Source organism: Myotis nattereri (genome assembly GCF_964212035.1).
Source record: "Myotis nattereri genome assembly, chromosome: 3".
NCBI classification, from domain to species: domain Eukaryota; kingdom Metazoa; phylum Chordata; class Mammalia; order Chiroptera; family Vespertilionidae; genus Myotis; species Myotis nattereri.
Genome location: NC_138077.1, coordinates 171,459,735 through 171,473,481, shown reverse-complemented (window position 1 = coordinate 171,473,481; position 13,747 = coordinate 171,459,735). Strand labels below are relative to the sequence as shown.

Genomic DNA, 13,747 nt, shown 5'->3' with positions numbered 1-13,747 from the left:
GAGAATCTGAACCATATTTTATTGTGGGAAATGTAATTTTCAGATAATTCAGGTATCCAATACTCAAAAGCTGAAAATATTTACAAGAATCATAAAAAAATTAATAGAGAAAATTGGAGAAATCACTTAGTTAATTCAGTAAGGTTGAGTTGAGCACTATCACGTAGATCGAGTGAGAGAACTCAGATCTAGGTCCTGTGCATCATAAATCTTTGCTAAATTGAAGGGGAAGGACTAAAGAAAAGATAAGGAAGAACAAACCTACTACAGGAACTTATGACCATCTATTCTTACTACCCTCTATTAGAACTGGGCTCACTGTCAAGATACCAATTATTAAATTAAGCACCTACTATATGCTTTTACCTGTTTTGTTTTGTTTTGTTTTTAACCCACTCTTTTATCCAGATTCAACTGTAATAAAAGCATGAGATGATGTCAAGCAGACTAGGATAATGTTAATAGGAACAGAGAGGAAGAGATGGATAAAACATATTATAAAAGAAGTACAGACAACACTTGATTAGATATATAGGCTATTTTCCTAAAGTATACACTCACCTGCTACCAGTATTATTTAGCAATTAAAAGTGATATATCTCTGGTAGTTCTGTAAAGTTATAAGCAGCTCTTGTGGTTACTACCTTGGTTTAAAAAAATGGGGCACTCAAAAATAGGCAAAGAACTCAAATAGGCATCTCTCCAAAATTACACAAATGGCCAGTAAACACATGAAAAGATGCCCAACATCACAAATATTAAGAGGGGCACTAATATTAAGGAAATGCAAATCAGAACCACAACGGGATATCACTTTACAATTATTAGGATGGCTACTATAAAAATAACAACAGATAATAAGTGTTGGTCAGGATGCAGAGAAAGTAGAACTCTTGCGCACTGCTAGTGGTACTATAGAATCATACAGTTGCTATGGAAAACACTTGGGCAATTCCTCAAAAAATTAAACATAGAATTATCATCTAACTCAGCAATTCCATTTCTGGTATATACCCCAAAGAATTGAAAGCAGGGACATGAACAGATATTTGTACACCCCTGTTCACAGCAGTACTGTTCACAATAGCCAAAAAATACCAGTACCAGTAATGCAAATGCCCATCAACAGATGAATGAATAAACAAAATGGTATATACACACATGCACATATACATACACACAATGGAATATTATTCAATCTTAAAACGGGAATTCTGCCCTTGCTGGGTGGCTCAATTGGTTAAAGTGTTATCCCATACACCAAAAGATTGGGGGTTCAATTCTGGTCAGGGCATATACCTAGGTTGTGATTTGATCTCTGGTCAGTGTATGTACGGGAGACAACTGATAGATGTTTCTCTCTCTCTCTCTAAAATCAATAAAAACATATCCTTGGATAAGGATAAGAAAAAAAAAAGGAAATTTTGACACATGCTACAACACGGATGAACCTTGAAAACATTATGCTCAGTAAAACAAGCCAATTACAAAAGGACAAATAGTATGTGATTCCACTCAAATGAGGTGTATTTTAACACAAAAGAAATTATTCTAAAAAATGTGAACTATCATTTGATTCCTAATGAAGAACTAAGAATGGTATCATTTGAGGTTCTCTTACAGGACTTTTAATTTTGTTAAAAAAATATTTTTATTGATTTAAGAGAGGAAGAGAGTGGGGGAGAGAGAAACATCGATGATGAGAGAGAATCATTTATCTGCTGCCCCCAGTGCGCCCCCTACTGAGGATTGAGCCTGCAACTCAGCATCTTACAGGACTTTTAAAACATTAGATTACATATAATTTTGAATAGCTGAGCTGAGGGGGATTAGGAAGATAAAATAAGGAAAGCAGATAAGACTCAGGGAGCCTTGATGCTCTGCCAAATTCCTCCCCTAAGGTCAGGCAAATCACATAAACTCACTGAGCTTCAGAAACTTAATATTGGCCTGTAAACTAGTAGGAAATTTCTGAATGGAAAATAAAAATGTGATTTGATATGTGTTTCCATTTACTCCTCAATATAATAAGGATGATAATATTGCCAGCTACTTCATGGGAGTATGCTTATGAGATAACTTAGAAATCCTTTAATGAACAGAAATGGCCAAATTCACATCCCATGTGACTCCTCAGGTATAAATTGAGATATCTAAAATGATTATCCCCATTCTATGTATAGGAATGAACTACAAAGGGAGAAAAATCTTCTATATCCTCTTTGCATTCTCCCTTTCATTCAAGCCTATGCTCTTTTGTGTTCAACATTTATAATGATTACACGATAATTCACTATCACAGCATGGGTGAGTAGGAACATCACTCCACTACATGTATAAATATGGTCACATGTGAAAGAATCTATATAACAATGAAGCCTCTGTTCTTTGTGACAAAACTGGTCTATACTGCAACCAGTTATTGGACAACATGTTTATAGTGTCAAAAGTTTCTTTATTAAAGATTAATAAAAAAAAATGGCTAACGTATTCTTATAGAAGCAAAAAAGATATATTTGGGAATAATGACCCCAGAAGATAAACAGGCAAATATGAGATCTTCTTTGGGTTGAATAAAATGAGAAATGCCATAAAATTATTTCATTCCTAAATGGGTACTCTCAAAAATGAACATTAATAAAATATTCATTACTGTTACCTTCTGCAAGAAATATATAAGAATGTATATCATCACACCTACATACATACATAAAGTCCTTTAAAAGCGTCTATTGAAAGGGGCCAAATAGACATATCAGAATCCTATATAATAAAAGCCTAGGTGGTATCACGCCCTTGCATGACATCATCACAAGATGGCCACCACAAGATGGCTGTCACAAGATGGCCGGCAGGGGAGGGCATTTGGGGGCAACCAGGCTGGCAGGGGAGGGCAGTTGGGTGCGAGCAGGCCTGTAGGGGAGGGCAGTTAGGGGCGACCAGGCCTGCAGGAGAGGGCAGCTGGGGGTGATCAGGCCAGCAGGGGAGCAGTTAGGCATCAATCAGGCCAGCAGGGAAGTGGTTAAGGGCAATCAGGCAGGCAGGCAGGTGAGCAGTTAGGAGCCAGCAGTCCTGGATTGTGAGAGGGCTGTCCAACTGCCGGTTTAGGCCCGATCCCTATGGGGTTCTAGATTGGAGAGGGTGCAGGCCAGGCTGAGGGACATGCATGAATTTCATGCACCAGGCCTCTAGTTTTATATAATTTCTTATATGTATTATATTTTACAACATAAAAATTAATAATAATAAACTAACATTGATGCTACCCTTCCCTTTAGATTCTGGCACAATCATTTCTTTATTAAAAATTTTATTTATTTAAAAAAAATTTTTTTGAAATTTTGTTTAGAAAGATGGACAAGTAGAAACATCTATGAGAGAGGAACACCACCTATCGGCTGCCTCCAGCATGCCCTCCACAGAGGACCAAACCCAAAACTCGGGTATGTATCCTGACCAGGACTCGAACCCGTAACCTCTTGGTTCCTGAGTTGACACTCAACCACTGAGCCACATCAGCTGGCCCAGCACAATCATTTCTAAGTTTTCCCTAAAGATATTTAGTTTGCACTAAGGATTCTTCCACTCTATACCTAAAGCACTTGTACATGCCTCTCTCACTAAACTTATTTATGTTGAATAATCTATTTATTTAGTTTGTCTTCCCTCCTTAACTAAGATATTTATATTATTAGCACCTTGTCTGTTAACTGGTAGGTTATGAGTTCTAAAAATGCCTGCTAAAATATCTCTCCTACTAAAGTTAAAACTCCTAGAAAGGTACAGTATCTGTTCACAATTATATCCCCAAGGCCTGACAGTGATTGGCATAAAGTTGTTCAATTAATGATTTATTATTTTTTATTTAAAACCTGTCTTAACTCCAAAAATATATTTAATTCCTTTAATTTTTATGACTCTCCAAATTCTATTTAAGGTCATTTAAATGCAGGTTCCTAAAGGATGTCATATTAACAGTCTTACCTATAGTCTCTTAGCTGGTGTGTTCTGTGGTTAAAACCAAGAGCATACCAAAATATGTTAAATTTCTCTATCCAACAGTGAAAACCTAGCTCCCATGATCCTCAATACATTTATTTGCTCAAGCCTAGAAGACACAGGAACTATTTTCATAAGTGCTAACCCATACCTCTATGAAACAAACCTACTCACCAAGATTTAATAGTCAGCCCTGGCCCAGGTGGCTAAGTTGGTTGGAGCATCATCCTGTACACTAAAAGGTTGAGGGTTTGATTCCTGGCCAGAGCACATTACCTAGGTTGCAGGTTCCATGTATTGGAGATATCTGATCCATGTTTCTCTCTCACACTGATGTTTCTCTATCTCTCCTTCTTTATAGTAAAAAAATAAGCATATCCTTGGGTGAGGATAAAAAAGAATTTTAAAAAAAGATTCAATATTCGCCTAGTATTCTTAAAATGTAAAATGTATATACAATATTCTATTGGATGTTCAACATAGTTTTAGTTTTCATTTCCCTGATGTCTAACAAAATGCTTATTTGCCATTCATAAACCTTTTTTTAAAAAATATATTTTATTGAGACAACCAAGATGGCGGCATAGGTAAACACCTGAACTTGCTGCCGTGCACAACCACATTAAAACTACAACTAAAAGACAAAACTAGTACCATCCAGAACCACGGGAAGGCTGGCTGAGTGGAAATTCTACAACTAGAAGGAAAGAGAAAAGTGCATTGAGCCCGGGAGGAGGTGCAGAGGTGTGGAAGCGGGGAGGTACAGAGACATGTACGAAAAGGGCTGGCAGCTGGGTACGCAGTTGTCTTTTTCAATCGGAGGGAGATACAAGCTCCTGACTGCTCTGAACTCCAATTCTGGGCGAGAATATGGGGACCCAGACTCATACAGAAAAAAACTGGACTGTCTGGCATCGGGCCAGAACATGAGGGCGGCTTTCTCGCAGAGGTGCTTGCAGCGTTCATTATTCCTGCATGGGGCCGCGGAACACAGACCCCAGGACCTCTCTGAGCCAGAGCAGATTGGCAGCCATTGCGGTTTGCTCTGCCCTGGTGATTCCCTGAGAACTCGCCCCACCCAATTTACAACCCCACCCAAGCTGTGCGCAGAGGCTTTTGCATGCGAAAGGCCTGGCCTTTCTCTGCCTAAAAACCTGTCAAACTGTAGCTGGGTCAGAGAACCCCAGACCTTCCAAAAGAAGGACTAAGGCTCGTCAGCAGCCTGCATTGCTTCACAGCTGAGCCTCATCTGGGCACTGCCAAACCCCAAACAAAGAGGAAGAATCTTCAGATCTCTCTGTAGCTCCTGCTGGGTGGCCTCAGGCAGTGGCTGAATTTGCACCTCCTTGGAGATCCAAGAGACAGTGTACTCAGTTGTGGGAAACCAATATAGGGTTAAGCCTCGGACTGACTTGTTGGCAAAGTCACAAACAAGTCCCAGCTTAGAGGGCACAGTCCTCTTAGCTTAATTAGGCTTGACCTTATAACACTCCCTAGATCTTATCTGGGAAGCTAATGGGCTGAGGGAAGTGCAGGAAGTGTAACTATGGTCAAAACAAGTGAAATTCACAAGAACTGTGTAACTATGGTAACCACTACTTTGTTTACCTCTGACTATAAAATAGTTGGTGCAGCCTGAGCACCGGTGGAAGTCCTTCCTCTTGAGTTGGACTTACCCGCCTGGCCCCCCAATATTCTCAAATTATCTCTTGTCTTTTCTCTTCATTTGTGTGCGGCTCCTCTTCCAGATCCTGAACCCTGAACCACGCGGGACGTGGAGGGAAACATTTACAACACCCAGTGGTCAGAGTGAGACCATCCAGATTATAACTCTTCACATCCATAAGAGACACACTTAGGGGGCAGACTCAGTGAGCGCCAAAGCCCCACTGAAGCAAGTCCTGCCCCATAAGGGTGTCTCCAGCACAGAAGTTCTCCCATTGTAGACACAACTGGTCCTCTCAGCCAGTTGGTCTGGAGGTCAATTATCCCAGTGATACCAACAGCAATCAAGGCTTAACTACAACAAGACTGTGCACACAGCCCACAAAGGGGTGCACCAATCGTGTCCAACTCAGGTAATTAGGAAGGCTGAGCCATTGGGCCCTATAGGACACCTAGCACAGAAAGCCACTCTATCAACACAGGGAAGCAGCCAAAATGTGGAGACAAAGAAACAGGTAAAAAATGACAGAAATGGAGGAAAGCAAACTACTGGATATAGAGTTCAAAACCACGGTTATAAGGTTACTCAAGAATCTTCTAGAAACCTCCGAGAAATATAGTGAGACCCTCAAGGATATGAAAAAGGACCAATTGGAAATTAAGCATACACTGACTGAAATAAAGAATATTATACAGACTCCCAACAGCAGACTAGAGGATCCCAAGAATCAAGTCAAAGATTTGAAATACGAGGAAGCAAAGAACACCCACCCAGAAAAGCAAAAGGAAAAAAGAATACAAAAATATGAAGATAGTGCAAGGAGCCTGAGGCAACTTCAAGCATACCAACATCCGAATTATAGGGGTGCCAGAAGAAGAGAGAGAGCAAGATATTGAAAACCTATTTGAAGAAATAATGACAGAAAATTTCCCCTACCTGGTGAAAGAAATAGACTTACAAGTCCAGGAAGCACAGAGAACCCCAAACAAAAGGAATCCAAAAAGGACCACACCAAGACACATCATAATTAAAATGTCAAGGGCAAAAGACAAAGAGAGAATCTTAAAAGCAGCAAGAGAAAAACAGTCAGTTACCTACAAGGGAGTACCCATACGACTGTCAGCTGATTTCTCAAAAGAAACTATGCAGGCCAGAAGGGAGTGGCAAGAAATATTCAAAGTGATGAATAGCAAGAACCTACAACCAAGATTACTTTATCCAGCAAAGCTATCATTTAGAATTGAAGGTCAGACAAAGAGCTTCACAGACAAGAAAAAGCTAAAGGAGTTCATCACTGCCAAACCAGTATTATATGAAATGCTGAAGGGTATTCTTTAAGAAGAGGAGGAAGAAAAAGGTAAAGATAAAAATTATGAACAACAAAGTGACAACAAATACATATCTATCAACAAATGAATCTAAAAATTAAGTGAATAAAAAATCTGATGAACAGAATAAACTAGTGAATATAATAGAATCAGGGGCATAGAAAGGGAGTGGACTGACTATTCTCGGGGGGATGAGGGTGTGGGGGGTGCGGGAAGAGACTGGACAAAAATCGTACACCTATGGATGAGGATAGTGGGGGGACGGTAAGGGTAGGGGGTGGGGTGGGAACCGGATGGAGGGGAGCTATGGGGGGGGAAAGAGGAACAACTGTAATAATCGGAACAATAAAGTTTTATTTTAAAAAAAAAGTAACTATATTTTATTGATTTTTTTTACAGAGAGGAATGGAGAGGGATAGAGAGTTAGAAACATCGATGAGAGAGAAACATCGACCAGCTGCCTCCTGCACATCCCTTACTGGGGATGTGCCCACAACCAAGGTACATGCCCTTGACCAGAATCAAACCTGGGACCCTTCAGTCCACAGGCAGACGCTCTATCCACTGAGCCAAACCTGTTAGGGCCATAAACCTTTTTATTAGGTATTGGTTCAAGTCTTTGAGCCTTTATTTTAATAAGGTTTTTGTCTTTTTACTGTTGAGTTGTAAGAATTCTTTATATATACTAATATACTCTAAAAATAAATTTGTGTCAGATATACTAGTATGTCCTATGACGTCAACCTCAACTTTAAGGTTACATATTTATTGTCAGAATATCTGTACCACAGACTCTTCTAATATAACATGTGTTTGTTAGTATGCTAGGAAAACAATTATCCAAAAGTTCCACTTTTAATAGTTTTTTGGTTCCCCACTATCTATACAGAACAGGGTCATAGTTATCACCACTTACTAAGCAAATGCACACCAGTTTCCATTGTATTCCTATTTAGTAGGACTTTTGCTACATTATCCTTGAAGGTTCACAAAAGTGCTAACTGGATTTTTTTAAAGTGCAGCAATAGGAAGACAAGTCTTCTTGCTTAATCCTGGGGAAAGCAAAACCTTTTCAATAATCCTAACTTTTTTTTTTTAATATATTTTATTGATTTTTTACAGAGAGGAAGGGAGAGAGATAGACAGTTAGAAACATCGATGAGAGAGAAACATCGATCAACTGTCTCCTGCACACCCCCTACTGGGGATGTGCCCGCAACCCAGGTACATGCCCTTGACCGGAATCGAACCTGGGACCCTCAGTCCGCAAGCCGATGCTCTGTCCACTGAGCCAAACCGGTTTCGGCTATAATCCTAACTTTTAAGGATATAATTGGCCCGGCAGGCATGGTTCAATGGTTGAGCACAGACCTATGAACCAGGAGGTCACCTCGAGCTGTATCCCCAGTGTGGGGGTGCAGGAGGCAGCGAATCAATGATTCTCATCATTGTTTCTTTCTCTCTTTCCCTCTCCCTTCCTCTTTGAAATCAATAAAAATGTACTTTTTAAAAAAGGATATAAGTGAAACACATTTATTGATATTGTGTAGGACACCATATTAAGTGCTGAGTTTTCTTATCTGGAAATTATAGATAACTGTACCTCCTATTTCTTATCTGGAAATTATAGATAACAGTACCTCCTAAAGTCCCTTCTTAGGATTCAATGAGAATATGTAGGTAGATTGTTAAAACTGTACCAGATCACAAGGACTCAATAAATGCAGGTTATTCTTTTTTCTTTTCTTTTTAATCCTCACCGGAGGATATTTTTCCATTGGTTTTTAGAGAGATTGGAAGAGAGAGGGGAAGACAGAGATAAACATCCATGTGAGACTGGTTCTCTCCTGGGGCACTGAGGGAAGGGGGAGGGGGAACCTACAACCGAGGTACGTGCCCTTGACCAGAATTGAACCAGGACCCTTAGGTCTGCAGGCCAACGCTCTATCCACTGAGCCAAATTATTATTTCTTTACATCTTTCCACTTTCATGTCAATTCTTATTTAATACAAATATTTCCCCCTCTGTGTTGCTTTGCATTTGGCTCAAATCTAAAAATAAAAAAATAAAAATAAAAATAATAGTGGAATAAGTAAGTTACTTCAGAAATGCACAGGAGGGGGCACCTAAGTCAACCTGGGGACAAGGACTGCCAGAAAATTTCACGTGTTAGATAGTAATCCCTCCACCCCAAAGAAAAACTTATTTCCTGAACTTTTTAAAAGTTTCTATACAGCAGCAATAAAGAAACTGACGCCAGAATTGGCTACGCTTCCTCCTGTCATAGCTGGAATGCAGGTCTCTTGAGACTCAGTTCTCCGTATTTGTTGCATTGAAAAGGTGGAAATTTATTGAAGAACAAGTACAGACTCCAGTGGGGAGGGGAAAGAATCTCACAGCACAGACTCCCATGTGGGGAGGCAGAAAGAGTCCCCCAGACCCAGTTCTTGAGTTGCCCTATAGGTTTGTGGGAACTCACCACCCTCATGGGCATCGTCAAATGATCTGGCGTGTTCCAATCGACTCCATCCCATTCTTGGTATGTTGACCATATCTGGAATTACTTCAAGCACTAAAATACATCACAGGCTACCGCCCACAGCCTACCAACCCAGTCAAAGGCCGTGGATGTCAGGATTAACGTGGACCAAGACTATCACCTAACTGCGGCTGCAAGGTGGGCAGAGGTGGGTTGAGGGTACCAAGTGGGTAAGCACCAGGAACTGTCGGCGGAGGAGACAAGTTTATACTCAGAAAAGTAGAAAAACACAAAAGGCTACTTTAAAAAACAACAAACTCTCCAGGCGCGCAGAGGGGCCCGACAAACAGCAATGCCTGGACGGAGATACCTACGGCATTTCCACACTGAGGGAAGGACCACTGCCGCTGGATCAAACTAAGCGAGCAACCTTCCCGCAGACAGAACCTCCCGGAGGAACCGCGGAACCTGAAAAGCGCGGGCGAGCCGGCGTCGACGAGGTGTCACACTCAATCTAGCCCGCCGGAAACACAGACCCGCGACAACGCATCCGAGTTCCTGCGGGGAAAAGAGGAGGGGGCGTCGGTCAGAGACCGCATCCAGCCCCTTGCAGTGCAGCCCAGGAAGGACCCTCGCTCACGATGCTGGCCATACCAGCCCCGGATGGCGGAGCAACAGGACCGGCTCTGACCACTGTGGATTAACGATCCCTAGATTCCTAGCCGGACCTTTTTGGGAGGTGCGCTGCGTCTGATTTCCGGTGGCAGCGAGGTTCAGTTGCCATGGTAATTAGAGAAAGGCCGAGGTCCGTCCGGCTTCGGTGAGGGGATCGTGGAATCCGTGCAGAGAATTGGCTGCGCCCGTTCGTCTGTAAACTGCAATTAGGTAGCGATCAAGCCGCGGTCTCTCTCTGCGTGTCGTGTCCCTTACTGCTCGGCTTTCCTCTCACCCGCTTCGTTACCTTCTCTGTCATACTAACACCGGGTGCACGGCGGGACCTGAAATGTACACTTAAATGCAGGCTCATGCTCTGAGAAACACAGAGAGACAGCGATGCTGCCCGGGACCAGCTGTGTGCACATGTTTCTCCGCGTGGGGACGGTGTGGCTGGCGCTGTTTCCACTCGGCCCTGGAAAAGCCCGAGGCGCTTGTTCGTTTATTTTTCTCGCTACCGTGTGGCTGGTTATTGATGGAGCCGTTTGCTGCAATGTGCTCTCTAGGCCCCTGCCTGGCGCTCGGGCTGGAGTTTTAAATGGAGGTTTCCAAGCCTGAGGGGGTCCAGTTATATATTTATTTAAGCCTAGTTTCGGCTCCCCTCACAGAAAGGGAAAGAATCGAATTCTGTAACATTTCTGCCGGGGGATTTCCACGGGAGGGAGGCACCTTATTTGGAAAATACGTATTCGAAGACAATCCAAATAAATAAATAAATAAATAAAACCCATCACATTTTAAAATTGCTTGCTGCAAAATGCGCGTCCTCTCTTCCTCGTTGGAACGGTTTTCTTTCCCATTTTTTTGGAGGAGATGCGTGGACGCATATGTGTTTAAAACTCTGATGCTTAATTATCGTGATACCAATTTGCAGTAACCAGACTGTGACACCACATCCCTATGGGGTCCTTCTAAATCTGGTGTAATAGGAAAGTGTCAGGCAGGCGGTCTGTGTATTATAAATAGGGTACTTCATCCATGATAAGCGATTATTATCTTTCTTTCCCAAGTGTAAAAGACCTATATAATTCAAGAAGGTGCAAGTGATTTAGGCCTCTTGAGTAAGAATCCAATGAGTCCTGAAGGGGACCCTACCTGTGTCGTCTTATTGTTGAACTTGAAATATTCAATTTATTAGGCTGGAATGTATTTTTTAAAGTCAAAGCTGGGTAAAATAATGTTGGAAGCTGTTAGACGGCCAGCACGATTTAGTGCCTCATTGTAACTATTGTACAAGAAGCCTTCATGCACATTAATAAAGAAGCAATGGTTACTGAAATTTACTGACTTTGGCTACCTACTGTTCAGTTGGTGACTCTGTGCCCCTCAATTTTCTCATCTGTAAAATGGATTAAAAATACCTGACCACTGTAGTAGGGATACATCATGATGTATGACAGTTTTTTAAGCTCTTATGAGCAGAGGTGTTATATAAACCCAAAACATTATTGTTAGTAATGGAACACAGTAAAATCTCATGATAACACTATAAATGGGATTTTTAAAAACCAGTCATGTAAAATGTGGGGCTGTATTATTGAAAGGTTAGTGAAATGACCTGCTTTATCCTGCTGTGGAGATGGATGCCAACTGCCAATCACATTACATCCACGATCTTGTTACTGTGGCATTTCACTCTCTGTACAGCTTCTTTAGCACTTAATTTGTGCCAAGCACTGTTCTGGATGCTTCACATATATTAACTTACTAGTGTTTAATCCTCATGACAATCCTATGAAGAGTCTTAACTGACTGTCCTGTTATTTTGAGAGAAAAGATGTAGGTTTTTCCTTTCCTATGATTCTTCTTTGTATTTGTTACATCTTTGTTTTGGTTTTGTTCTTTGGTATATACATATATATTAATAAAGCAGACACTTTTCTAGTTTACCAGATAATACAACCTTATGCATAATATAATGTTCATCTTTTTTCCCCCCACAGCTAAAAACTCTAATGTCTTGATCCTCCCGCTCTCATTTGAAAGGCAAGATGACATTTGTACTTTAGGGGATTAACATTTACTAAACCAGTTTTTAAAATTATTTTTTAGTAGAATGGCCATCAGTCCAGGAGGTGATGCAGCCTTCTCCAGTCAGAAATCATCGCTTTCCGAGAGTCCTCGAACAAAGAAATATCCACTAACTGAAGAGGAGATATTTTATATGAACTGTAGAGCTGCCTACTTAACTGTTTTCAAAAGCAGCTTAGAAAACATTATTTCTAAAGACCAACTTTACTTAGGTAAAAAATAAAAAGTATTTTGCCTTATTTGTTGAAAGTTAATTAAATCAGAAAGACTGGAATTAGAATTATGTTGTCAAATCATCCAATTTTAGTTTGAGCAATGGAACTACTACATTATGCTATCATGCTATTTTATATAGTTACATATTGTAGGATCTTCAAAATAAAACTTTCAATGTTTATGCAGGATAGAATTGTACTTTTAAACCTGTCAATTACTTTCAAATTTTTTTAAATTCTCATTTTGGTACAGGAAGATTGACAATAGAATTAAAACACTTTCGGCATCTGAATAGCTACTCTGAATTTGACCTATATTAAGGAAAATGTAAAGGATATATAACAATGGGGTGAATAGCTATAAAAGAAAAGTATTAGGAAACTAGAGGCCTGGTGTACAAATTTGTGCACGGGTGGGGTCCCTCGGCCTGTCCAGCGATTGGGGCTGATCAGGTCCTGCTGGCGGGGGAAGGGACCGCAGGAGGTTGGCTGTGGGAGTGCACTGACCATAGAGGGCAGCTCTTGCGTTGAGGGTGGTCAGTGCGTGTCATAGCAACCCTGGTGGTCAGTTCACGTCATAGCTACCAGCCAGTTGTCCGGTTCTAACAGTCGCTTCAGCTTTTATATATATAGACTAGAGGCCCAATGCACGAAGATTTGTGCAAGAATGGGTCTTCCTTCCCCTGGCTGCCGGTACCGCTTTTGCTTCGGCTGGAGCCGCCTTTCTGCCTTTGCTCCGGCCTGGAGCTGCCCTTTTGCCTTCCCACGCTGCCAGAGGCCTGGAGCAGCTGGGATGGTGTGGAATGCCCGCATCATCACAATGCCCCCCCCCCCCGCCACCCCTGGCCACTTGGTGCCTGCGCACGTGCGCGCTGCCCACAGGCCCGCCATCCTGTTGGGTTAATTTGCATACTCCTGATTGACTTGGGGTGTTGTGAAAGTATGGCCAATTTACATATTTGTCTATTATTAGTGTAGATAACTGAATTTTTAAAAATATATATATTTTATTGATTCTTTACAGAGAGGAAGGGAGAGGGATAGAGAGTTAGAAACATGGATGAGAGAAACATCGATCAGCTGCCTCCTGCTCACCCCCCACTGGGGATGTGCCAGCAACCAAGGCACATGCCCTTGACTGGAATCGAACCCAGGACCCTTCAGTCCACAGGCTGACGCTCTATCCACTGAGCCAAACCGGTTAGGGTGAAATACCATTTCTTTACATGGGCTTTTGACTTCAAATAACTTCACTGAGGTTCTACTTGTATTCCCAGCATTTATTTATTTAAATATATTTTTATTGATTTCAGA

The 13,747-nt window shown here is 41.4% G+C and overlaps 2 protein-coding genes across 2 annotated transcripts in view; one reads left to right on the top strand and one right to left on the bottom strand.

Annotated features, from left to right (window-relative positions):
• Positions 1–9,988, bottom strand: part of ITGB3BP (integrin subunit beta 3 binding protein) — a 65,313-nt gene extending 55,325 nt beyond the window's left edge. Inside the window, exon 1 of the mRNA XM_081087927.1 lies at positions 9,848–9,988. Coding sequence (XP_080944053.1) covers positions 9,848–9,852 — 5 coding nt within the window. The 5' untranslated portion in view covers positions 9,853–9,988. The remainder of the gene's footprint in view (positions 1–9,847) is intronic.
• Positions 9,989–12,243: 2,255 nt separating this feature from the next.
• EFCAB7 (EF-hand calcium binding domain 7) overlaps positions 12,244–13,747 on the top strand; it is a gene marked incomplete at its 5' end in the record, with an annotated part of 60,397 nt that continues 58,893 nt past the window's right edge. The window contains one exon of the mRNA XM_081087928.1: positions 12,244–12,430. Within this exon, the coding sequence (XP_080944054.1) occupies positions 12,244–12,430 (187 nt within the window). The remainder of the gene's footprint in view (positions 12,431–13,747) is intronic.